At 42.1% G+C, this 27,508-nt stretch overlaps 1 protein-coding gene across 1 annotated transcript in view; it reads left to right on the top strand.

The window, feature by feature from the left end:
* Window positions 1-27,508, top strand: part of LOC132820024 (sodium- and chloride-dependent neutral and basic amino acid transporter B(0+)-like) — a 156,251-nt gene that overhangs the window by 90,659 nt on the left and 38,084 nt on the right. Inside the window, exons 5-6 of the mRNA XM_060831950.1 lie at window positions 7,621-7,752; window positions 16,369-16,478. Of these exons, the coding sequence (XP_060687933.1) occupies window positions 7,621-7,752; window positions 16,369-16,478 (242 nt within the window). The remainder of the gene's footprint in view (window positions 1-7,620; window positions 7,753-16,368; window positions 16,479-27,508) is intronic.

Below are 27,508 nucleotides of genomic sequence, written 5' to 3'. Positions count from 1 at the left end.
GTGAGATTATTAAATCTAACACCCCTGCCATGTCCAGACCTGCTCCAAACCCCCACATCCATCAGATCTGAGTTGACATCTACCTAGCAACTCCTTGCATCAGTCAAATGTGACCCAACCCAACCCAACATTAACATAGAGTCATAGAGTCCTACAGCACGGAGACAAGCCCTTTGGTCCAAATTGGTCCATGCCTACCAAACTGTCCATCCATGCTAACCCCATTTCGCTGCACTTAGCCATTTCCTTCTAAACTTTTCCTATCGATGTACTTGTCTAAATACCTTTAGATGTTGTTAATGTAATCAACCTTCTGCTGGCAGCTCATTCCAGATGCATTCCACCCTCTGCGTCAAAACGTCCCCCTCAGGGTCTCCTTTATTCTTTCCCCTCTAACCTTAAACCGATGCCCTCCTGTCCTCGATTCCCCAATTCTGGAAAAAAGACAGAGTGCATTCACTCTATCCATGCCTATCATGATATTATACATTTCTATAACAAACTTCCTCAATCTCTTCAGCTCTAAAGAAAAAAGTCTTAGGTTGTTCAACCTTTCCCTGTAACTCAGACCATTGCATCCTGGCACCATCCCTGTAAATTTCTTCTGAACTCTTCCCAGTTTAACAACATCCTTCCTCTAGCAGGGAGACCAAAACTGAGCATAACACTCCAAATGTGGCCTCACCAACATCCTGTACAAGTGCAACATAACTTCCAGGCATTTATACTCAGTGCCCTGACTGATGAAAGACAGTATGCCAAAAGCCTTCTTCCCTGTCCTGTCTGTCTGTGACTCCACACCCTCGACAGAACTGACCACTGGCCTCTACTGTCAACCTGACCTCCTGCCCAGCTGACATCCTATCTAGCTAGTGAACAGTCAGGAGGGAGTTGCCCTGGGAGTCCTCAAAATTGACGCCAGACCCTTGAAGTCTCATGGCTTCAGGTTAAAAAGGGGGCAAAAAGGTCCTGCTGATTATCACATACCATCCTCCCTCAGCTGATGAATCAGTACTCCTCAATGCTGAACAAACTTGGAGGAAGCATTGAGGGTGGCAAGGGCACAACATGTCCTTTAGGTGGGGGATTTCAACATTGACCATCAAGACTGGCTCAGCAGTAGCACTACTGATCAAGGTGGTTATGTCCTAAAGAACTTCACTGCTACACTGGGTCTGTGGTAGGTGGTGAGGAAACCAACAGGAGTGAAAAACATACTTGACTTCATCCTCGCCAATCGACTGAGGATTGAGTTGTAGAAATAGCGGAGGCGCTGAATGTGATCTTTCAAACATCACTGGAATCAGGAAAGTTCCAGATGATTGGAAAATTGCTATTGTAACTCCCTTGTTCAAGAAAGGACCAAGACAGAAGATGGAAAATTATAGGCCGATGAGCCTACCCTTGGTTGTAGGTAAAATTCTAGAATCCATCGTTAAGGACGGAATTTCTAAATTCTTGGAAGTGCAGGGTCAGATTAGAACAAGTCAGCATGGATTTAGTAAGGGAAGGTCATGCCTGACAAACCTGTTAGAATTCTTTGAAGAGGTAACAAGTAGGTTAGACCAGGGAAACCCAGTGGATGTCATCTATGTACACTTCCAAAATGCCTTTGATAGGGTGCCTCACAGGAAGCTGCAGAGTAAGGTGAGGGCCCCTGGTGTTCAAGGTAAGCTACTGGCATAAGTTGGGGATTGGCTGTCTGACAGAAGGCAGAGAGTTGGGATAAAAGGTTCTTATTCGGAATGGCAGCTGGTGACAAGCGGGGTCCTGAAGGGTTCAGTGTTGGGGCCACAGCTGTTCATTTTATATATTAATGATCTGGATGAAGGGACAGGGAGAATTCTGGCAAAGTTCGCCGATGATACGAAGTTAGGCGGACAGGCAGGTAGTACTGAGGAGGTGGGGAGGCTGCAGAAGGATCTAGACAGTTTGGGAGAGTGGTCCAGGGAATAGCTGATGAAATTCAATGCTGCTACACTGGGTTTGTGGTAGGTGATGAGGGAACCAATAGGAGGGAAAAACTTACTTGACTTCATCGTCACCAATCTGCTGGCTGTATTGGTATGAGTGATACTGCACAGTCCTTGTGGAGATGAAGTTACACCTTCACATTCAGAATACCATCCATCCTGTTGTATTGCACTATCACTGAGCTAAATGGGACAGACTTCAAGCAGATTTAGCAACTAAGACTTCAGGCGCTGTGGGCCATCATCAGCAACAGAAGCATACTTCAGCACAATCTGCAAACTCATGGCCCAGCATCTCTCCCACTCAAGCATTACCATCAAGCCGGGGATCAGCCTGGTTCAATGGACAGTGAAGTTGGGGAGTCAGGAACAGCACTAGACATACCTAAACATGAGGTGTCAAGCTAGTGAAGCTACTAAACAGGGCTACTTGCATGCCAAACACAATAAGCAGCATGTGATAGAGCTAAGCAACCAATCAGTCTGAACCAGACTCTGCTGTCCTGCCACATCCAATCATGAATGGTGGTAGACATTTAAACAACTCACTGGATGAAGAGGCTCCACAAATGTCCCCATCCTCAATGATGAAAGAGCCCAACACATCAGTGCAAAAGGTAAGGCTGAAGTGCTGAGTGGATGATCCATCTCAATGTTCTCTACTTGTCCCCAACATTACAGATGCCAGCCTTCAACCAATTTGATTCACTCCATGAGATAACAAAATACAGTTCAATGCACTGGATACTGCAAAACCTATGGGCCTTGACATCATTCTGGCAATAGTACTGAACGTCTGTGCTCCAGAACTTGCTGCACCTCTAGCCAAGCTCTTCGAGTTTAGTTACAACATCAGCATCCACTCATCATTGTCAAAATTGCTCAGATATGCTCTGCATCCATAAAAAAGCTGGACAAATCCAACCCGGCCCATTACACCCCATCAGTCGATGATCAGTGAAGTGATGGAAGGTGTCGTCAACAATGCTATCCAGCAGCACCTGCTCAGCAATAACCTGCTTGGTGATGCCCAGTTTGGATTCCGCCAGGACCACTCAGCTCCTGACCTCATTACAGCCTTGGTTCTAACGTGGACAAAAGAGCTGAATTCCAGAGAGGAGGTGATAGTGGCAGCCCTGGGCAAAAACAATGGCTGCAGATACTGGAAACCAGATTCTGGAGTAGAGTGGTGCTGGAAAAGCACAGCAGTTCAGGCAGCATCCGCGAAGCAGTAAAATCGAAGTTTCGGGCAAACGCCCTTCATCAGGAATACAGCTGTCTGCCTGATGAAGGGCTTTTGCCCGAAACGTCGATTTTACTGCTCCTCGGATGCTGCCTGAACTGCTGTGCTTTTCCAGCACCACTCTACTCCAGATAGTGACAGCGGTGGACATCAAGGCCACAGTTGACTGAGTGTGATATCCAGGAGCCCTAGCAAAACTGGAATCAATGAGTGTCAAGGATCAAACACTTCTTTGGCCCCCAGGAAAGTGCATGGTTGCAAATCCTCAACACCATTCACAATTGCTTAGATACTGAAGCAGCCCATGTTCAAATGCAGATTTGGGATAACAAGTGGCAAGCACATTCATGTCACACAATTGGCAGGAATGACCCTCTCCAACAAGAGAGAATCCAGCCATTATTTTGTGAAATTCATTATCATGACCATTACTGAATCTCCCATTGTCAACAGCCTGGGGTTACCATTTACCAGAAACTGAACTAGACTCATACTCTGGTTACAAGAGCAAGTCAGAGTTTAGGAATATTGCAGCAAGTAACTCACCCCTAACTCCACAAAGCCTGTACATCATCTCCCAGGCACAAGTGCCAAACACTGATATTATAATGTAAAGGTTGAATTTATCATCAATCAGTGATTCTTTAAGATTGTCTACTGCTATCTATGATTGATAAATAAATTAATAGATAAGGAGATAATGTATTCCAACCCCAGATGAACAACTGGCAAATATCAACATATAACTTTATTCCCCTTCTAACTCCTCACGCTCACAGTCATACACAGATAGAACATAGAACAGTACGGGCTCTTCAGCCCTCTATGTTGCGCAGACCTTTTATCCTATTCTAAGATCAAACTAACCTACATACCCTACATTTTACTATCATCCAAATACCAAGTGATGTAAGACTGACTGGTCTGTAATTCCCAGGGTTATCCATTTCCTCTTTTTTGAACAAGGGAATGACATTTGCCACCCTCCAATCATCTGGTACTACTCCAGTAGCCAGTGAGCATGTGAAGATCATTACTTCTGTTGTAATGTCCTGTACCTTTAAGAAAGAGTGAATGCTGTTCTGCACTGAGAGCTTACAAGCACCTGTCATATGATTTAACTAGCAGTGTCAGAGTGTACTAGAAAATTGAAAATATATAACATTTGGCTGTGAAATGGAAACCTGAATTGTTTGCTGTTTTGGCAACAAATCCAATTTAAACAAACAGTTTAAATTATGCCTCAGGATACTAAAACCCAATCCAGTTTGAATTTATTGTTTTACCAACATCAAACTGATGATCCAATTTTGGGGGAAAATGAAAAAGGCAGCCATTTTGAAAATCAGATAGAGCAACTGCAATCGAGAGAGAGAGAGACCCAAGACATTGAAATACTCTGTATCAAAGGTACCTTTCATACGAAACATCTTAACAGTAAAAAGAAAGAAGATGATCCAGTGAGGTCTTCAGCCGGAAGAAGAAAGACACCAAAGATGACAGCCACTGAAAGGTTTTGAAATTGATTTGATGTAATTTTAATAAATGTTTTATTGGAACAGTATATTATAGCATTGGAGGCAGGTATTAAGCAGTTAAGAGAAAAGGGGCCTTAGTGTTGTGAATATTTGTTGCTTGATGTTCCCTTTTAGAGTTAAAGAATGAATTGATGTTATTTTCTTGAAATATTAGAAATATGAGGTGAGGTGAGCTTCTCTGGGTGTTTGGTTTAATGAAGAGAGAGGTTCACCTCTGTGTCATAACACTTTAGGCACAGCAATCTCTTCCCTCGCTTCCTGCAGCAAACTTAGGTATATCCCGTCTGGTTCAGGCGACTTATCTATCCTCATGCTTTTCAAAATTTGCAGCATCTCCTCCTTCTTAACATCAACCTGTTTGAGCATATCAGTCTGTTTCACGCTGTCCTCACAAACAATAAGGTCCCTCTCCCTAGTGAATACTCATACAACATATTCATTAACGACCTCCCCAAATGCCAACTCCAGGCACAAGTTCCCATCACTATCCCTGATTGGCCCTACCCGCACTTGCTGTAAGTTCTCCGTAAACAACCTCAACATTTCTGTTGTACATTTCCCTGAGAATATCTACTCCCAATTTATGATTCACGGTTCCTGCCTAATAGCATTGTAATTTCCCCCTTCCCCAACTAAATGCTTTCGCATACCATCTGCTCCTATCCCTCTCCATGACTATAGTAAAGGTCAGGGAGTTGTGATCACTATAACAGAAATGTTCTCCCACCAAGAGATCTGTCACCTGGCTTGGTTTATTACCAAGCACCAAATCCAAATGGCCTCCCCTTTGGTTGGCCTAGCTAAATATTTAATCAGGAATCCTTCTTGGACACACCTGAAAAAATCTGCTGCATCCAAACTATTTGCGCTAAGGAGGTTCCAGTCAATATTAGGGAAGTTGAAGTCACCCGACACAAGCCTGTTACGTATGCACCTTGTCAAAATCTGCCTCACAATCGGCTCCTCCATGCCTTTGTTGCTATTGGGTGTTATTGAAAACTCCCAATAAAGTGACTGCTCCTTTCCTTTTTCTGACTTCCACTTATAATGACTCAGTGGACAAACCATTCCCGACAATCTTCATTTCTCCAACTATTATACTGTCCCTTATTAGCAATGCCACCCACCCATCTATTTTACCTCCATCTCTGTTCCTATCCCGGAACATTCAGCAACCATTCCTGCCCCTGTGATATCAAAGCCTCCATAATAGCCACAACATTGTAGCTTCAAGAAACTCCATGCTCCATTGTAGCTCCATGCTCTAAGTTCATCACCCTTATTCTTGACACTTCTTGCATTAAAATAGACCCATCACACTGACTGCAGCTTTGCCCTATCAACTGCCTATCCTTCTCACAGTCTCTCTGCATGCTGTATCTGCCTGTTCACCAGCATCCACATCCTTTGATCCATAGTTCCAGTTCCCATCCCTCTGCCAAACTAGTTTAAACCCTCCCGAAGATCTCTAGCAAACCTCCTGCCCAGGATATTGATGCCCCTCAAGATCAGGTGCAACCCGTACAGGTCCCACCTTCTGCAGAAGATCCACATACCTGAAGCCCTCCCTCCTATACCAGCTCTGCAGCCACGTGTTTAGCTGCACACACTCTCCGTTCCTAGCTTCACTAGACAATGGCACCAATAGCAATCCTGGGATTACTACTCTGCTCTTACTAATTAACCTTACTCTTACTAATCTTTCAATGTTCCCTCAATACAGGAGTTGTCCCACTGGACTGAAGAATTGCAGACATTATTTCACTTTAGAACAGGGGCGAAAGAGGAAAATCAGGGATTTATAGATCAGTTAGCCTAACATCTGTGCTGGGGCACTGGTTGGTGTCTCTAATTAAGGATAAAATAACTAAGCACTTCAAATTTCTTCAGTTAATCAGGGACAGTAGGTCATGCCTGACAAACCTCATTTAATTTTTTGAAGCCATGACTAAGATAGTGGACAGGGGAATGTCTATGGTTGTTGTTTGTATGGACTTCAGATGGCATGTGATAAATTGCACATAAGAGCTTATTAACTAAGGTAGAGGCTGATGGAATTGAGGGCAAATTACTTATATAGTTCAGAAATTGGTTGAGTGGCAGGTGCCAGAAAATAAGGATAATGAGTAGGTCCTGAAATTTGCAGGATGTGACCAGTGGTATCCCCGTAAGGATCTGTGTTAGGGTCTCAATTATTCATATTTGTTATTGACAACTAGGATAATAACATAGAAAATCATATATCCAAATATACTGATGACAAAAGTTAGGGGGCATTGTAGACAATGTAGTCAACAGCATAAAATTGCAGAGGGTTCTTGATAGACTCAGTAATTGGGCAAAAATGTAGCAGATGAAGTTCAATGTAAGCAAGTGTGTGGTTATCCATTTTGACCGATATAGTATCGACCTGGATACTTCCTAGATGGCATCAAGTTAAACACAATGGATGCCAAAAGAGACTTGGGGCTTCAGGTGCATGGACCTTTAAAGTACCACAAACAGGTACAGTAAATAATGAAGAAAGCTCATGGAATCTGGCTTTTACACCTCGAGGACATGAATACAAGGATGTAGACAGTATGCTGCAGATATACAAAACCCTGGTTCGACCACAATTGAAGTACTGTGGGAAGATCTGGGCACTACATCTAAGGGAGGATATATTGGCCTTGGAGGGAGTACAACATGGTTTTGCAAGAATGATAACCTGGATTTTAGGGGTTTGGTTATGAGGAGAGATTCTAAAGATTAGGCCTGTTTCTCTGTTAGTATAAAGTTGTTGTTACCATCCACTTGAAACTGCAGAGTATGTTGGGAATTCACATCCATGGACCCTGTTTCACCTTTTTATTCTATTTTCCAGGTGTATTTCTTATTCCCTACTCAATCATGCTGGGTCTTGTTGGGATACCAATATTTTTCTTGGAATCTTCCTTTGGACAGTTTGCCAGCCTCGGGCCTGTTGCAGTGTGGAAATCTGTACCAATGTTACAAGGTTAGAGATTATTGAATAATTAAAACTCACCAACAATTTCAATGCATTTTAATGTTTAATTCATATTAATAAACTAGTTATAATTGAGTGATTAAATGAGAGTGTATCTGAGCCTTGCTGTCATTCTCTTTGAAAACTTTGTTATGTTACACCAAGATATGTCAGTGATTAACACTGATGTTAGTTTAGTTTCTTATTCATTAAATGCGCGTGATTGTGATTGTGTTCAGTTCACCTGGATGGTTGACTCCAAATCTCATTGTTTTTTCAGAGTCAATTTTTCCTTGGATCATTTAAAGAATGATTAGATTAGATTCCCTACAGTGCAGAAACAGGCCCTTGGGCCCACCAAGTCCACACTGACCCTCTAAAGAGTAACCCAGATACATTTCCCTCTGACTAACACAACAGACAATTTAGCATGGCCAACCCATCTTTGTTTTGTGGGAGGAAACCAGAGCACCTAGAGGAAACCCACACAGACACAGGGAGACTATGCAAACTCCACACAGACAGTCGTCCGAGGCCGAAATCTAACTCAGGTCCCTAGCGCTGTGAGGCTGCAGAGCGATCCACTGAGCCACTGTGCTGCCCTTGTAAATTGTACCAAGTTGCTGTGGTGAGATTTGAACCCATGTCCCTTGAGCATTAACCTGAGCTTCTTGACTACCAAGCCAGTGACTCCTCCAGTATACCACCATCTCCAGGAAACTTGACTAGTAACATGCCCAACTATTGTAAACTAAGAGCAAACTACTAGCTCAGAAATGTGTATGCTTGAGCAATGTAATGAATGTCTGTTGGGTTGCCCAATACCACAATATCATGCCCAGTTTCTGACATTGTGTTATATAACAAAAGCATTGCCCCATCAGGTAAAACACCCTGGTGGAGGCAAACTCACACCATAGCAACAGCAGTTACTATCTCTTAACGACATCATAGAGGTACATATTTAGAAAACAAATTGATGTCCAGCATGACTTTGGAAGCAGACAGTTTGGAATAGGGAGAAGTTTGTTATCTTAAACAGCATCAGTTTTTCAGAGTACAGACAATTGTTCACATCTGTAGATGGAGCATTAAGCACGAGAACAATGGAACATATTTCTAATTTTCATTAGGATGCAAATTCTTTCAAGGTAAAATACATTTCTAAGATTTCCTTGGTAATAAAAACAAATTAAAATGCTAAAGAATGCCCTTGAGCTATGACAAAGGCCAGTGCATTACAGAAAACTTGAATCCTAGAAAGCTCGGTTGATGGAAGTTAATACATAATGACAATTACAAACGTCTTTGTTCTTAAGGAAAGAGCAGTATAATTTGGAGAGACAAAAATATCAGGGACACACAGCAAATGCTGGTGTTTTTGTAAAGGCCAACTCATGGATAGCAACAAAACTGGTATGGATTTGGCATCCAGCAACACCTTCACTGATTTTACTGTTCCAAAACTTCATGCAGTTCTATTTTGCAGATCAAGGTCTAGGTGAGGCCATGAAAAGAACTCTTAAAAATCTTGTCAGAACTCAGGGAGGTACAGTGGCCTTACATTGCCAGGGATCTGGGTTTGAATTGACCCACAGGCAACTGTCTACGTGGATTTTACACATTCTGCCCATTTCAGATGGGTCTCACCAGGTGCTTCGGTTTCCTCTCATGGTCCAAAGATATGCATGTTTGGTGGATTGGCTGTGCTAAATTGCTGATAGCGTCCAGGGATGTGTAGGTTAGGTGGATTAGCGAGGGGAAATGGAGAGTTGCAGGGATAGGGTAAGAGATTGGTTTTGGATGGGATGCTGATCAGAGGGTCATGCAGACTCAATGAGCTGAATGGCCTGCTTCCACTCCATAGGGATTTTATGACTTGACAAGGAGGAGCTTCACATTATTAACTTGCACAGTTTTTCTGGGTGGATCAGAAAAGTCTGGATATGATTTGGAAAGATCTTGAAGAGCAGATCAAGATAAGAATTCACTTCAGGATGAACAGACTTGACATCATTTCAATTAGACAAGAATCCTCAAGAGACTATTCACCAGTTTGTTGGAGGATGCCATTGCAAAGGGAATGAGTGTGACTTTACTGAAGAGGAACGGCCAGAGAATATTAATGAGTTGATTATCACATTCACATGAATTAAAGTCAGTTGGAAGAAACATTTGTGCAATAAGAAGGGCCACAGCCTTGACCTATTACTTGAGGGTAGACAGATCTATGAAGATGTCGTAGCAGGCCAGCAACGATTACATGCTTTAGGTGCTACCAATACTATTTTGCAACCAACAAAAGCTCCAATAGCAGTAGTTTGTTGCACTTCTCCAAAGTCCATGCTCTATTTTTTGATATCTGTAGCATCAAGGGACATGGCTATGTGCAGGAAATCTGTTTCCAAAAGCCAAGTCAGGCCCTTACATTAAACCAACAAGCGACTGACATGACAGTATAGAGTAATAACAAATCATCAGCAACAAGGAAACTGTTACCAAGGTGCACCAAGGCAACCACATTGATGAGGTTCAGAGTCAACCAAATGAAAGGCAAATTTTAGAAAATGAGCAGGCTTTACATGATGTTAATCTCACACTCTGTGTTGGGAGTAGAAAGCAATCAGGAGCTCTTTAATATCATGTGTCCTGAGAAGGCAGTGTGATACAAGATAAAAGCTAAAATCAACACCGGAGTTAGTATTACCATGTAACCACTATATGGCCTCAATGACATGCACCTGAGCAAGTAATGTTCCATGGTACAGGCTATGAGAAACCATCTCTCAGTGGAGACAGCAGATCAACAATTGTATGTATTGTCAATGAGTGTCAATGCGCAAACTCTCACTGGCTTCCCGAAATATTTAGTCTAACAGATACATGGTTACCAGTATGTACAGATCTAAGTGCAGTCTCAAATCATGACATTCAAACCACACCCACCATGGCAGAACAAGTCACATATGGTGCAATTGAATTAGTCAAGAATTGGCAAAGTTATAACTTTGAAGTAGTAATTAAACCAGGTAGCCAATATGATTGCATATGATTTACAGAACAGCTTATCCAAAATACAAAGATATTCATCTTGATCTGCACCATGATCACCTAAACTATGAAATTAAATGTACTCTCAAGGCTGACATGTTATACTTTGGACAATGTGAATTGTTTTCATTGGGCGCAGTTTCAAATCATGCCCATGTTACCACAGGAACGTATGAGTATTGAAAGTTCAAAATGATTGGCATAACAATCCAGGGATGAATCGGGATATTCAATGACTCACGAATGCAATATGTAAACAGTAGGAGACTCTATATCCATATGATATTTCATCCAATTCTTCAGCAAAGTAGCAACAGAGCTGTTCATATTGTATGGGGAGATTACTTCCTTGTGACAGATTACTTCTCTAAATCACCCATTTGTTTGGTGAATTAGCAGCAAAATGAGTACAAGTGTCACTGACACAATGGTGGTATTTTTAGGTTATTTGGTGTCCCAAGTAAGAATTTCCAAAATTGCTCACTGGGCAGAGAGTGAGAGTTAGAAATACAAATCTTTGGATACCAGCAATGGTTTCTAAAATATGCACCCAGCCCAGGTCACAGAAATGTATTGCAGCTCATGATATTACATGATAAAGGAACAGAAGCCAGCTCTGAACAATTTATGACAGACCAATCATGTATGAAGAGATTGAGAGTTGAACCCTCTGATGATGTTGTGTGGTAGGGTTGATTAATAGCAACCAGCAGCAACTAACCAAGTTGTCAAACAAGTGCAACAGAGATCAATGAGTACCTTTCCAGGTGGACATACATCCACCAAGTCAGGAAAAATTGTCAAACTTTCAAAACATTACATTGAATTTTGAAACATTAATCTTTGAACTCTGTCTTACCTGTGTGCATAATTGTCAAATTAATTCCATGTGCCTCTGCACAACCATGTCTATCTGTTTTGGAAAAGTTATCCTTATTCTGTTGTAAAATATCAGCCCAGATGCTATTTTGCCTCAGGAGGGTCCCACTTGTTTGCAATAGTTAATTGTAACAAATGTTTAACAGTCTCTTCAAACCCATGATATTCACACTCAGTTTCTTATGTTATTGGGGATCACATAAGCATTGTCACATCTGGTAAAACATCCTGCTGAAGATAAACTCACACCAGCAGTTGCTGTTCTACTTTGAATTAAATTAAAGCTAAATCACAAGATATGGGTTAGCAATGCAGCTAGTTATGAGCTGCAGTGAGAACTCTGGAGCTGAACCTGTGCCCTCAGTTTAAGTTGGAAAACACAAACCAAGGATCCTGTCACTGATTCCCAATCCTTGGTAAAAAAAAATACCAAAGTGCATACTACACATTGGATCAAGTCTGGACCCAGCGAGTTAATAGTTGATGGAGTTCAATGTTTCAGTGGTTAGTTTTTAGGTTGAAGAATGCTCACTTGGACATCAGGTGCGGGATTAAACCCTCAAATGAAATAGACATTGAGGAAACGAGGGAGGAGCTAAAACCAACTTTGGTACTTATCAATGGTGCCAAGGTATATAGTCATAGAGATGTACAGCCTGCAAACAAACCCTTTGGTCCAACCCTTCCATGCAGACCAGATATCCCAACCCAATCTAGCCCCACCTGGCTCATATCCCTCCAAACTCTTCCTTTCATATGCCCATCCAAATGCCTTTAAAATGTTGCAATTGTACCAGCCTCCACTATTTCCTCTGGCAGCTCATTTCATACATGTACCACCCTCTGTAAGAAAAAGTTGCCTATTAGGTCTCTTTTATATCTTTCCCCGTTCACTCTAAACCTATGCCCTCTAGTTCTGGACTCCCACACCCCAGGGAAAAGACTTTGTCTATTTATCCTATCCATGCCTCACATAATTTTGTAAACCTCTATAAGGTCACCCCTCAGCCTCCGATGCTCCAGGGAAAACAGCCCCAGTCTGTACAGCCTCTCCCTATAGCTCAAATCCTCCAACCCTGGCAACATCCTTGTAAACCTCTTCTGAATCCTTTCAAGTTTCACAATATCTTTCCAATAGGAAGGAGACCAGAATTGCACACAACATTCCAACAGTGGCCTAACAAACGTCCTGTACAGCCGCAACACGACCTCCCAGCTCCTGTACTCAATACTCTGACTGATAAAGGAAAGCATACCAAAAGCCTTCTTCACTATCCTATCTACCTGCGACTCCACTTTCAAGGAGCTATGAATCTGCACTCTTTGTTCAGGTCTCTTTGTTCAGCAACAGACCCCAAGACCTTACCACTAAATGTATAAGTCCTGCTGAGATTGTTCTTCAATGAGCTTTTTTCTTATTCGTTCAAGGAACTTGTTTTCTCTGGCTGGGCCAGCATTTATTGCCTATCGCTAGTTACTCATGAGAAGTAGTGATGAGCTGCCTTCTAGAACCTCTGCAGTCTATGCACTGTAGGTTTCCCTACAATGTCCTTTGGAAAGGAATTCCAGGATTTTGACCAAGTGACTGTGAAGGATCAATGGTATATTTCCAAGTCAGCATGGTGATCATTTTAGAGGGGATTTTTGCAGGTAGTGGTATTCCCCTGTATTTTCTGCCCTTGTCTTTCTAGATGGAAGTGGTCCTGGGTTTGGAAGGTGCTTTCAAAGGAGCCTTGGTAAATTTCTGCAGTGCATCTTGTAGGTAGCACAAACTGTTGCAATTGTGTATCGGTGTGAAGGGAATGGATGCTTGTAGATGTTTTGCCAATCAAGTAAGCAGCTTTGTCCTGGAGGGTGTCAACCTTCTGGCGTGCTCTTGGAGCAGGCAAGTGAGGAATATTCAATTAAACTCCTGACTTATGCCTTGTAGATGATAACAAGCTTGGGGAGACAGGAGGTGAGTTACTCCTGCAGTATTCCTAGCCTCTGACCAGCTCTTGTCACCATTGTGTTTGTATAGTAAGTCCAGTTGAGTTTCTGGTTAATGGTGACAACAAGGATATTGATTGTGGGGGTATTCATTGATGGTAACACCATTGAATATCATGGAGCAGTGGTTAGGTTGTCTCTTGTTGGAAATGGTCATTGCCTGGCATTTGGGTGGTAGGAGTGTTACTTGCCACTTGTCAGCCCAAGCCTGGATATTGTTCAGGACTTCTTCAGTATCTGATGAGTTGCGAATATTGCTGAACATTGTGCAATCATTGTGAACATGCCTACTTCTGACCTTATGGTGGAGGGAAGATCATTGATGAAACAGTTAGAGATGGTTGGACCTCAGACACTAACCTAGAACATAGAACAATACAGTGCAGTACAGGCCCTTTGGCCCTCAATGTTGCGCCGATCCAAGCCCACCTAACCTACACTAGCCCACTATCCTCCATATGTCTATCCAATGCCCGTTTAAATGCCCATGAAGAGGGAGAGTCCACCACTGCTACTGGCAGGGCATTCCATGAACTCACGACTCACTGAGTAAAGAATCTACCCCTAACATCTGTCCTATACCTACCACCCCTTAATTTAAAGCTATGCCACCTCGTAATAGCTGACTAAATACTTGGAAAAAGGTTCTCATGGTCAACCCTATCTAAACCCCAAATCATCTTGTACACCTCTATCAAGTCACCCCCAAACCTTCTCTTCTCCAATGAAAACAGCCCCAAGTGCCTCAGCCTTTCCTCATACGATCTTCCTACCATATCAGGCAACATCCTGGTAAACCTCCTCTGCACCCGTTCCAGTGCCTCCACATACTTCCTATAGTATGGCGACCAAAACTGCACACAATACTCCAGATGCAGCCGCACCAGAGTCTTATACAACTGCAACATGAGCTCAGGAATCCGGAACTCAATTCCTCTACCAATAAAAGCCAGTACGCCATATGCCTTTTTCACAGCACTATTTACCTGGGTGGCAACTTTCAGAGATCTGTGTACATGGACACCAAGATCCCTCTGCTCATCCACACTACCAAATATCCGACTATTAGCCCAGTACTCCATCTTCTTGTTACTCTTACCAAAGTGAATCACTTCACACTTACCTACATTGAACTCCATTTGCCACCTTTCTGTCCAGCTCTGAGCTTATCTATATCCCGCTGTAATCTGCCACATCCTTCCTCACTGTCAACAACTCCACCGACTTTTGTATCATCCGCAAATTTGCTCACCCAGCCTTCTAGCCCCTCCTCCAGGTCATTTATAAAAATGACAAACAGCAATGGTCCCAAAACAGATCCTTGCGGAACACTGCTAGTAACTGTACTCCAAGATGAACCTTTACCATCAACTACTACCCTCTGTCTTCTTCCAGCCAGCCAATTCCTAATCCAAACCTCCAACTCACCCTCAATGCCATACCTCCGTATTTTTTGCAGTAGCCTACCATGGGGAACCTTATCAAATGCCTTACTAAAATCCATATACACCACATCTACCGCTTTACCCTCATCCACCTCCTTAGTCACCTTCTCAAAGAATTTAATAAGCTTTGTGAGGCACGACCTACCCTTCACAAAACCATGTTGACTATCCTTGATCACATTATTCCTATCCAGATGTTCATAAATCCTATCCCTTACAATTCTCCCTAAGACTTTGCCTGATGAACTCTTCCAGAGATGTCCTAGAGCTGAGATAACTGGCCTCCGGCATCCATATCCATCTTTCAGTGTTCCAGTAATTGTTCGAACAAGTGAAGAGTTTGGCCCATTGACACTAATTGATTTCAGTTTGCTCAGGCTTCTTGATGCCACACACGGGCAAATGCGGCCTTGATGTCAAGGACTGTCACTTCCACCATACCTCTGGAATCCAGCTGTTTTGTTTAAACCAAGGCCGGGCACTGAGTGACCCTGGAGGAACACAAGCTGGTGTCACTGAGCAGGTTGTTTCCGATGATTGAGAGAGTGGACTGTTAGGGCAGTAATTGGCTTTTGTGTCCAGAACATATCTGGTCAATGTTTCATGTTGTCAGGTATATGCCAGTGTTCTTACTGTACTGTAAGAGCTTGGCGATGAATTCTGGAGCACAACTCTTCAGTACTGTTGCTGTAACGCTGTCAGGGCCCAAATCCCTTGCACTATGCAGTGACTCTAACTGTTTCTTGACACCAAGTGGAGTGAATTGATTTGGCTGAAGACTGGCATCTGTGATGCTGGCGACCGTCGGATGAGGCCAAGGTGGATCATCCACTCAACAATTTTAGCTGAACATTTTTGGAAATGCTGACCAAATCTAACAGCCACTAAGACAATGACAATACTAGAGGGATAGTTGTAACAACAGAATAATATTCTCTTGTCCAATTCTTGTTTAGATTCTGAATCTAATTGTCTGTAACTTTATCATAATTTCTGAACTCTGAGGATGACCTGTGCTTATATTCAAAACAGGGATAATAAAGTTGATGGCTTATTTTCAACTTTATAAGTTCAGACTGGAGAGAAGCAACATCAGTCAACCATGGCTGCCTTATTTCAAAACACTGTCTCCCTCTTTCTCTCTCAAATTACATTAAACATATTCTAGTTGGAAATACATTGCAATTGAATTCAAGAGACCAATTTTATTTCAAATAAACAGTATTGTTTCTAAGCTCTTTTTCCTTTGTTCAATTTTAAGGTGTTGGATTCACCATGGTCCTTCTGATCGTAATTGCCAACATTTCCTATGCCTGCATTATTGGTTACAGTCTGTACTACCTGTTTGCTTCCTTCCAATCACCCCTACCATGGGCAGACTGCTTCAGTTGGTGGGGAGCAGATGAAACATGCAGCAGGACTCCCAAAGGTGCAGTGTTCACTTTGACTGGGGACATTCCGTGACTGTTCATATTTTATTCTGTTGATCTGTCATAAGAAAAGTCGCCAATGCTTTCGATAACCAACTTCATTGTGATTGTACAGCAGAGAGACTTGGACAGGATCCAGCTCCAAGGATCATGTCACTGAGTCACTGAAGTGAAAGATTGTCAATAATAATTGCTTACAGGCAAGAGAGATGCTTCAAAGAAAATCATCTCTCCTTTAGTATTGTCACTGTTGGTCATTCTCAACTGCTTTACTCTACCTGGATTGTAGATGTAGGGAAGCTAAGGTAGTTTCAACCTTTTATTATCAGTACCTACATTACTACTGTCTGGTACAGAGTTCAGTTTTTCTCTTTGTTTTCATCTCAGGCTCATCTCCCTCAAAATCTTCATTCAATGTCATCAGTAACACAATGAATGATTTACATTCACTCCTTGACCTTTAGGATTAGGGGTCATGAGATTGGATGCTGGAATTTGAGCCTGAAAGGAAATTTGAAGATCAGGACCAGGACGCAGATTTCAAACGTCATTGGTTTTACAAATGGGAGTGAGAGTAGCAACAAGTTTCAGAACAACATGTGTGTTAAACAGAGATAGGTGGAGGGACAGATAATGTTGAGGAGGTAGGGAGGCTGCAGAAAGACTTGGAGAGTAGATGAAGAAGTGGCAGATGGAACACTGTGGCAAGTGTGGAATTATGCACTTTGGTTGGAAAAGTAGAGCGCAGAATATTTTTTACATGGAACAAGTCTTCGGATATCAGAAGCACAAAGGAATTTCAGAGTCCTAGTTCAGGATTTTCTTGATGTGAATATGCAGGTTCAGTTGGGTGCTGGGAAGGCAAATGCAATTTTAGAATTTATTCTAAAAGGCTTAAAATGCAAGAGCAGGAATATACTGTTGTGATCGTAAAGTATCTATTCAGATTACTTTTGGCAGATTGCAAGCAGTTTTGGGCTCTGCTTCTAAGGAAGGATGTGCTGGCATTGGAGGAGGAGGAGGCTTACAAGAATGATCATGGGGATGAATGGCTTGTCATAGGAGGAGCAGTTAGGGACTTCAGGTTTCTACTTGATGGGATTCAGAAGGATGAGAGGGATCTTATTGAAACTTGCAAAATACTAAAAGGCCTATATAGAGTCTGATAGGACCCGAGACACAGCCTCAGAGTGATGGTACGAAGCCTCAGAGCTGAGATGAAGGGTGAATCTGTGGGACTTATTTCTGCAGAAGACAATGGAGGCCAAGTCATTGAATATATTTAAGACAGAAAGATAGGTTCTTGATTAGTCAGGGGATCATAGGTTATGGGGAGATGGCAGGAGAATGGGGTTGAGAAACATATCAGCTATGATTGAATGGTGGAATAGACTTGATAGGTTGAAAGGCATAATGATCTTCCTATCTCTTATAGCCTTATGATCTTATTTTATTTCAAAAATGTTTAAGTTGTTTCCCTCTGAGTCAAGGAAACCAATGTATGACCTGCAACTGGTGTCAATTTTAAGTACCAATAGCCAATGACTTACAACAGTGTTTGCCCTTATTCAATACATTGGGAGGTGCTCTTCTAGTCAGCCGACTATGTACATATTCTTGCTGCATTTTGCCTCTTAAGGGAAGGTGTGAGTCTTGGAAAACAAGAAATTCATGATTTAAATAATACCTTTTAATTTCCATATATCTGCATTTTGGACTCACATTCCTGTCTGTGACCCTGTGCATGGGTCCAGGAAGTTACTCTCAATCTTTTTTTTAATTATAAAACACAATTCACAAGTTTTGAAGCCTGGAAAGTGATCGTACTGGAGTTAGGGAATCAGAAGTAATTAATTATCAGGATTAATATTCATTTTCTGATCCATTAATGAAAGCTTATCACATGGCTTTTGACAGTGGTATTGCCCCAACCTCTGACCCACAAGGTTAATTTCTAACCCCCCCCCAGAGGTGTGTCATAAATGTCTGAACAAACTGATCAAGGGATGTGGGCACCACTGTCTATGCCAATGTTCATTGTTTATCCCAAATGCCCTTAGTAATGTGGTGGTGAACCACTGCAATCTATAATAAAGGTATAGCATAGATATGTATATTGTAAATATTGAGAGTTAGAACTTGTTCATAAGATGTGGATATGAAAATATAGTCATGAAAATACCTAAAAAATGTGTCAATATAATATCTGAGTTAATGTGTGAGGGATTGAGACTAGGGAGTTTGAGACTTAAGCTTATAGACCAGACTGAGTAAGGAGGCTGGGGTATCGTCTTTGAGGGATGGGATGTCTGAAAGCTCAGTGATTGGCTGGTCCTTCCTGAGTGAGTCTGAATACATTAACAATTACATGGCTAGCACAGACCAAGTGGATCTGAAGGGACACATTTGGCGCCCATGTAGAAAGTTCTTTACTCATTTGTCTCTTCTGTTTGTGCTCCACAATGCTGACATTTCTGTCAGCTTCAAACATGGTGTATGAGACACTTTTCTTAAAATCCCTAAATGATGCTGTCATTAGTGTGAACTAATGATGTGGAATACAAGGAGGGAGCTCAGTACATGTACCCAGCGTGTACAGTCTGGATAGAATGAAGGGCCAATTAAAACCATTCGCAACCAATGGTGACTCAATGGAAATTTTTATCCACATAGCAAGAAGTTAGGATTGCATATGTATTGCCTGAGAGTGTGGTGGAGGTTACTTTTATTCAAGACATTCAAATGGGAGATCGATCATTGTTTGAAAAGGAAGGAGTTCAGAGCTACTGAGTGGAGGAACTAGGTGAAACTCTAATTTGGATTTTCACAACAGTTTGCATCGTCTCATTCTGTGCTATAATAATTTAGTGATTCTCTGTGCTGTTGCAGACTGGTGTTCAACAAAAAACATTGTGTCTCAGTCCCTGTGTGATTTCTTTCACATGCAGGATATGCTATTGAGTGTCATAGGATGCATCTTCATGAAGTGAGAACCTTCACTGTTGATGTACCTATTTGTGTGTTAAGGGAGCTTTTGGGCCACTTGCATCTACCACTAGCACCAAACACTTTATGGAAGCCAGTAATTGAACAATGCAATTTTCTTCTATGTCATTGGATACCTCTATTGGGCACCCACCTGAAAATCTACCCTCCTAGGAAACAACAGACCAGATAGAGTGAACCCACATATTGTGCCGCTTCCCCACCCCCACCCTTCAACACATACATAAGAATGCCAATGGCAGCCAGCATACCCATTTAAGACATCTCTTAGCGAGTCAATTTACGTCTGGCAAGAAAGGCCGTCCTCAAACCATCCTACCCTGGATTCAATGAGTGGACACTGGGAAGAAGAGAGGCTCTTCATTTTATATATTCCTACCTCAGTCTATGCCTCTGATTCCACCTTATGTAATGGATGAGGTTGGGTTGGGTTGCCCAGAGACCCTGATTGTACCACTAGAAATGGCAGCATTGTTCAACAAGGAGCAGTAAAGTTCTAAAACACATTCAACATTTTCTAGATCCATTTTGCAATCTTACTCTGGATGATGGTTATTTTGAAGTCATTAATACAACATGGCTGCAGACGTATAATAACACTTGCCTAATTGGATCAGAAATCTCCATTCCTCACCAGGGTCCGTGTGAGCAATACTGGGAGTAAGTACATTGTTGTTTAGTATGACAGACTTTGATTAATGCTGACAAAAGAAACATTAAGTCAAAACTTACTGTCTTCCATTCATTCTGAAAATTTGCAAGAAATACTAAAGTGAAGGGAAAATAACAGGAACAAAAAAAACCCAGAAATTGTTGGAGAAACTCAGCAGCTTTGGTAGCATCTGCAGAGAGAAAGCAGAGTTAATGTTTTGGGTCCAGCAATCTTTCTTCAGAACTGGACCTGAATCATTGACTTTGCTTTCTCCCCATAGATGCTGGCAGACCTGCTGAGTTTCTCCAGAAATTTTTGCTTTTGTTTCAGATTTCCAACATTTGTTTTATGTTAGTGGAAAATAACAGATGCTGAATGAGAGGTGCATTCCGATTGGTTGACAAGTGAACTCTGATTGGTTGAGTTGTTACACTGAGGGATGTGCCCATTAGAGCTATTTGACATTTCCCTGGCAGATTTTGTTTAAATTTAAACCAGGAGGTTGATAGATTGGCCAGAGCATTGCCCGAGTTAATGGCTGTCATCTATTCTGTTCATTTGAATCGGGGCAGAGCTCATACACAGTTTTTCTGTCTACAAAGATGATCCCTGTGTATTAATATACAAAGTTTCCAGTGCATGCAAGTGTGCTACACTGGAAAATCATAATTGTAGCTTTATCCTAAATTTAATGCAAGTGTGATTACATAGAACATAGGAAAGTACAGCATAGAACAGGCCCTTTGGCCTACCATGTTGTGCCAAGGTTTAATCCTAATGTAAAATAAAATAACCAAACCTACACACCCCTCAACTCACTGCTATCCATGTATATGTCCAGCAGTCACTTAAATGTCCCTAATGACTCTTCTTCCACTACCACAACTGGCAATGCATTCCATGCATTCACAACTCTCTGCGTAATGAACCTACCTCTGACGTCTCCTTTATACCTTCCTCCTAAAATCTTAAAACTATGACCCCTTGTGCCAGTCAATCTTGCTCTGGGGAAATCACTCTGGCTGTTGACTCTATCCATGCCTCTCATGAGGGATATGGCCTCCTCTATATTGGGGTGACAGGCCATCTACTTGCGGAACGTTTCAGAGAACACCTCTGGGACACCTGGACCAACCAACCCAACCACCCCGTGGCTCAACACTTCAACTCCCCCTCCCACTCCACTAAGGACATGCAGGTCCTTGGACTCCTGCATCGCCAGACCATAACAACACGGCGGCTGGAGGAAGAGCGCCTCATCTTCCGCCTAGGAACCCTCCAACCACAAGGGATGAACTCAGATTTCTCCAGTTTCCTCATTTCCCCTCCCCCACCTTGTCTCAGTCCCAACCCTCGAACTCAGCACCACCTTCCTAACCTGCAATCTTCTTCCTGACCTCTCCGCCCCCACCCCCTCTCTGGCCTATCACCCTCACCTTATCACCTTCACCTTAACCTCCTTCCACCTATCGCATTTCCAACACCCCTCCCCCAAGTCCCTCCTTCCTACCTTTTATCTTAGCCAGCTTGGCACACTGTCCTCATTCTTGAAGAAGGGCTCATGCTCGAAACGTCAAATCTCCTGCTCCTTGGATGCTGCCTGTTTGCTGCGCTTTTCCAGCAACACATTTTCAGCTCTGATCTCCAGCATCTGCAGTCCTCACTTTCTCCATGCCTCTCATTACCTTGTATACCTCAATCAGGTCACCTCTCTTCCTCCTAATCTCCAGCGAGAAAAATCCGAGCTTAGTCAACCTCTCTTTGTAAGACAAGCAGCATCTTGGTAAACCTTCTTTGCACCCTCTCCTAAGCCTCTGTATCTTTCCTATAATAGGGCGACCAGAACTGGACACAATATTCCAAGTGTAGTCTCACCAGGGACTTGTGGAACTGCAACAAAACCTCGCTGCTCTTAAACTCGTTCCCCCTGTTAATGAAAGCTAAAACACCACATGCTTTCTTAACAACCTTATCCACTTGGGTGGCAACTTTGAGGGATCTATACACTTGAACACTAAGATCCCTATGTTCCTCCACACTGCCAAGAATCCTGTCTTTAATCCTATATTCAGCATTCAAGTTCAACCTTCCCCTTCTAAAATGCATCACTTTGCATTTATCCAGATTGAACTCCATCTACCATTTCTCAGCCCAGCTCTGCATCCTGTCTATGAGGTGCTGCAACCTACAGTAGCCCTCGATACTATCAACAGTACTTCCAACCTTTGTGTCATTTGCAAATTTACTAACCCACCCCTCAACCTCTTCATCCAAATCATTTATAAAATTTACGAAGAACAGAGGTCCAAGAACAGAGCTCTGTGGGACCCCACTCAACATTGACCTCCAGGCAGAATGCTTTCCGTCTACAACCATTCTCTGCCTCCTGTCAGCCAGCCAATTCTGAATCCAGACAACCAAATCTCCCTGTAACCCATACCTCCTAACTTTATGAATGAATCTACCATAGGGAACCTTATCAAATGCCTTGCTGAAGTCCATATACACCACACCCATTTCTCGACCTTGTTAGGACGGAGCTACCGTCCCCGGTGTTCGTTTGAAGGAGAGAAACACTGGATCTGATTCAAAATATAAGCTTTTACTGAGAGAGAGACGTACACAATACAGTGAGATGTTTACTGCTCACTGGAGAAAGCGCCTTCTGATCTATTGTTCTCTTTGTCTAGCTTTTAGCCCCTCGCATCCCAGTGCTACATCCTTATTTGGTAAGAAGCGGTATACTCTAATAGGATTGGTCCCAAAAGTGATAACATTCAGTTACCTCAGTATGAGCTACGTGCAATCTAACACGGTTTCAATGTCCTGTTATCTGTTCACCCTCCCTGGGGCCTCATTATGCCATCAGTGTTTCAGTCTGTTCTTAGTGTAACATAATGGCTTACTGTTGTCTAGTGAAGCTAACAATTTCCAGACTTGCTAATACTACCTTACGTGAGCACTACCTAACAATAAAGTTTCTGAACACCACCTAACCTTAATAATGCTTCCTAACACTCCCTCCCTTGGCCTCGAAAGAGGCCACACAAAATACAGCAGTTCGCGCGCAGCAGTCAGGACCCGGATGGTCGGTGAGCGCACCTCCGTCGATCATTTGCAAGACCGACCATTTAGCCAAACCCGGCTTGTCTGACTCTAGGGAGACATAGTTATAGGGGATAGGAGTCCCTAAGCAGCATACAACTACACAAAGCATTCCGCGCCGCAAAATCCCTACTCTATGCGCCTCTCCAGTTCGCATACAATCGTTAAGGCACGAGAAGCAGTGAAATAATACATAACAGACATAAGCACTCAAAAGTTGTAAACATATACAAAAAGCCACCTCAAAACCAACAAAACGATTACTGAGTATGATAACAAAAGCGAAGAGAACCAGAGGAAAACACAAAGTGGATGAGTTAGGACGCCTGCAGAATGAAGGTCTGCTGTTCAAAGAACACCCAATTGTACAACCTCCCAGTAAAATCGGTCGTATTATACCATGACATCTTAAAATAAATTTTCAAACTACTGACATAGTGTCAAATCTTTTTGCAATAGGATTCAATGAGCTCTCCTTCCTTCCCAAAGGTTTGTTGTTAAGTCGGTTCTGGAAGATGACACAAAACTGGCATTTTCCTTTGTCAAAAATACAGTGAATACAATGTCAAACTGCTGGGTCCACGATTTTCCTTATATCAAGCTGCTTTGCAAGCCAGAAACTTGACCAGATTCCCGACACGGATACAAAGGCCAGGCATCTGCTAAAACCACATGACCACAGGCCATTATTCTGAAGGTCAATACACGACTGTGCCTGTCTTAGGTTGTCCCTCACTCGAGGAATCTTACCCGTCATTGGCTAACCAGTCACCTTCACTTGACCAATAAAAACCCACGGACACGGGCAGTGGTAACTGGCTTATCATTGTGAACAGTGGCCGTCGAGACCAATTGAAGCCATTTAGGAATACCAGATGATGGCTAGGAATCTCTTGAGTGAACAATAGTCTCTTGAGTCTCGAGACATATACCACTTCACAATCTCTAACTGCAGCATAAAAGCACAAATTTACCTGTTGTCAATTTGAACGGGAAAGAGAGAGAAAAAAAATACACAACTAGGGGGTCTCTGCACCTCAGCCCTCACATTCTGAGGCCCTAATATGGGAAGGATTAGAAATGAGAGATACAGTTATAAAGTAAAATCATAAGTTGTCCCGCGCTTCTCTCTCAAGCATATCTCCTCCATTCCCTCTGATACCGATCCCGTAATCTTCTCTTGGGGTGCCCCCATCACAGGCTCCTCCAGCACCGCTGCCTGGTATGCGGGTGGGGGGTTATCCTTTCCCGTCAGGGCATGGTCGATCGTTCGTGTCACAAGCGTCCTGATACATGGTATACAACAACAACCACAGGTAATAAAGATAGCAACAGAAATGCATAAACCAAGGGCCAGCTGTCCCAGCACAGTTCCCCATTTACCGAATGTGCTATTCAGCCAATCTATCACTGGGTTTTTTTTTACCCCCAGCTGTTGCTTCAGCTCAGTGGCTAAGGCTCGGAGTTTTATCAAGGTTTTAGTGAGCTTGCCATCCGGGCCAGTGTTGTTTGATACTGTCCCTCATTCCCAGCCTCCCATTCAGTAAATAACCTGTTTCTTCCCAATCTTTCCACTTGCCAACCAATTTTATATCCACCTCAATAAACTAAATCTATTCCCACATTCTTTAATTTTACGCACTAATCCCTTAATGAGACTTTGTTAAAAGACTTCAGAAATTCCCAATAAACCACCTCCACTGGCTCCCTTTCGGTAACCTCATTATTTACATCCTCAAAACATTCCAGTAAATTTGTCAAGCTTGACTTCCCTTTCATAAATCTATGCTGACTGTCTCCAATCCTGATAATGGTTCCCAAATGCTCAGCTATTCAGGCTATGGAGGATCAATTTACTGTGTAATCCCACGTATCTGAGGACCCAAATAGAAAAGTACAGCACAGAAGATTTCCCTCCCTGCTGATCCAGAATCTATATTTAACACCACATTTTGCAGAACAGTTCCAAAGGTTCCCCATTTTCCATAAGGACGAAAAAAAATGTTCAAATCTGTAGCCTTTGAAACAGTGACCTCCAATCCTCATCTCATTTTTAAATGGACTAACTCCTGAACATAACTTTCCTTTCAAATACAGTTTTTCCATGGATTATTCCACAAGTGTTCTCATCACTATCCTTTTTAAGAGCTTTAACAGATCATAATTTCATTTTCCTCTGCAACAGCACAGTGAAAATATTTAATGATAATAAAAGTACTGGCGATGTTTAAGTAAAAAAAATGACCACTTTCACCTTAAGATTACCTCATCTGTTTTGACTATGCTTTTATACTACATTATATTCGTGATTTTATCATTCCAAATGCCACTTTCTCATTCCTTTATTTTCCTTCTGTTGCTTTTGCTTTAGTCAATTTATTCTTGAAAGCTCAAATCTAAATGTATTTTCTTCAGTCAGACTATATTACCTTGCTCTCTGTTCAACTGGTTTTAAAACATTCTCCACGGTTATCTCACTATTCAAACTGTTTCTTTTAAATGTTGTCACTAAAATAAACATCCCGATGACTTTATCTTTCAGACTCCATTTTTTTGATCTGAACCTAATCTGGTCATTAGTACCATGTGCTAAGAGTTGAACCTTCAACCTTCAAGTCATTCACTTTTCTGTTTAACCACCTAGAACCAAAACTGGAAACGTTCCTGGTCAGACATGCAAACTGCTGATTAACAACTAGTCCAGGATGCGCCCCAAAACCTTTTCTCATTTTTCGTCTATACAATTAGCGTGTGCATTATCATGATTCTATTCCTACTTCAAACATCTCTGAATATTGGAACATAGAACATCGAAAAATACAGTGCAGTACAGGTCCTTAAACATCCTCAATTATAGCGTATTTCATTATAGTACCTAGTTCCAACACATCAAAACTGGCTGCACACCCAACTGAACTGGTCAAACAAGCTAACAACTTTCTTCTTTCAGATACAAAACCACCTTTCCGTGATGACCCAGCAGAATTTATCAGAATGCAGACAAGCTTAAGGCTGTTGTCTCAAAGTCAATTCCAACTTCTCCTGCTCAATGTCTAAGCCTATAAAGTTTCCCAAAACCTGACCTCCAATGTTAAAATTGACTTTAAACATAGCTATAATAATTGCTCAAATACCACAGAATCACTCACAGAAAATTATTGGCATTTATTGACATGAAACATATCTGAAAGTTTAACTGTGGCACTGATAGAACATTGCTAGATCTAATTCAGTAAGACAAATTTAAAATCAATCCATAAATGCATTTGTACGATTTCCACAGCTTCCATTTTATACTTCCCACCTCTTCTGTTGATTTCAAAACTCAGCTTGGTCTGGGGCCAGGCTGACAGCCGCTGCAATTCCTTCTTTGCCCGCTATGAGGTAGATTAGTTTAACCGGTCCTCTCCTGTTCCTCTAAAATGCCCTATCTTTCCACAATAATGGCATCCTGCCTGTGGAGACCTTCGTCTCTGCCCCTGTCGCTCAAACTCTCTATCAAATGCTCCTCCATGTCTCTCCCTACTCCCTTTCTTCTCTGCCCTACATGCTATCACTCGCTGCTCCAGTTGCTCACTTTTGGCTGCATTCTTCCCCTAATTACCTCATCAACCGCAGCTACCATCATTTACGCGTTCTGCTCCTGTCACTCGCCCTTTCTCTCTTTACAAACACTTTCTGTGCCCCTCCTAACAATGCGTGATGACAAAATGTTCAAGAACAAACCTTTCAGCTCAGTGAGTAAACTTAGAACCTGAGCTACATATCTTCTCAAAAACTGCAAATACACTTCTTTTCTGAAAGATAGTCCTAATTTACTAAACTAGGCAAGATTCACCTGTGATCTGTTGTTGAATCTCAGAAGAGATTAGCGTCTGGTATTTGTACTGTAACCCATACCCATTATCCATTCACAAATTAATTACAGACCCATAAGCTCCTCCTTCAACAGGGGTAGGGTCATCTTCCAGTTTTTTGAAATCTTGTACTAAATTCATATCCAGTACTTAATAGTGAACAAGGGGAATAAGTCCCTTACTCTTAACCACAACTAAAATTTAGTGAATGAAAAAGCTAAAGTTAATCATAGCTGTCTTTGTACAGCCTACTAGATATGTGTCCAGATGCTTAATAACGAAGACCTGTTCAAAGTATTAAAAAGGTTTTAGCCACCATCAGATCTGCATAATTGAAAAAATGAAGAGAAA

The sequence above is a fragment of the Hemiscyllium ocellatum genome, chromosome 11, assembly GCF_020745735.1.
Source record: "Hemiscyllium ocellatum isolate sHemOce1 chromosome 11, sHemOce1.pat.X.cur, whole genome shotgun sequence".
NCBI lineage: Eukaryota > Metazoa > Chordata > Chondrichthyes > Orectolobiformes > Hemiscylliidae > Hemiscyllium > Hemiscyllium ocellatum.
This window is presented reverse-complemented; position numbering and strand designations above follow the sequence as displayed.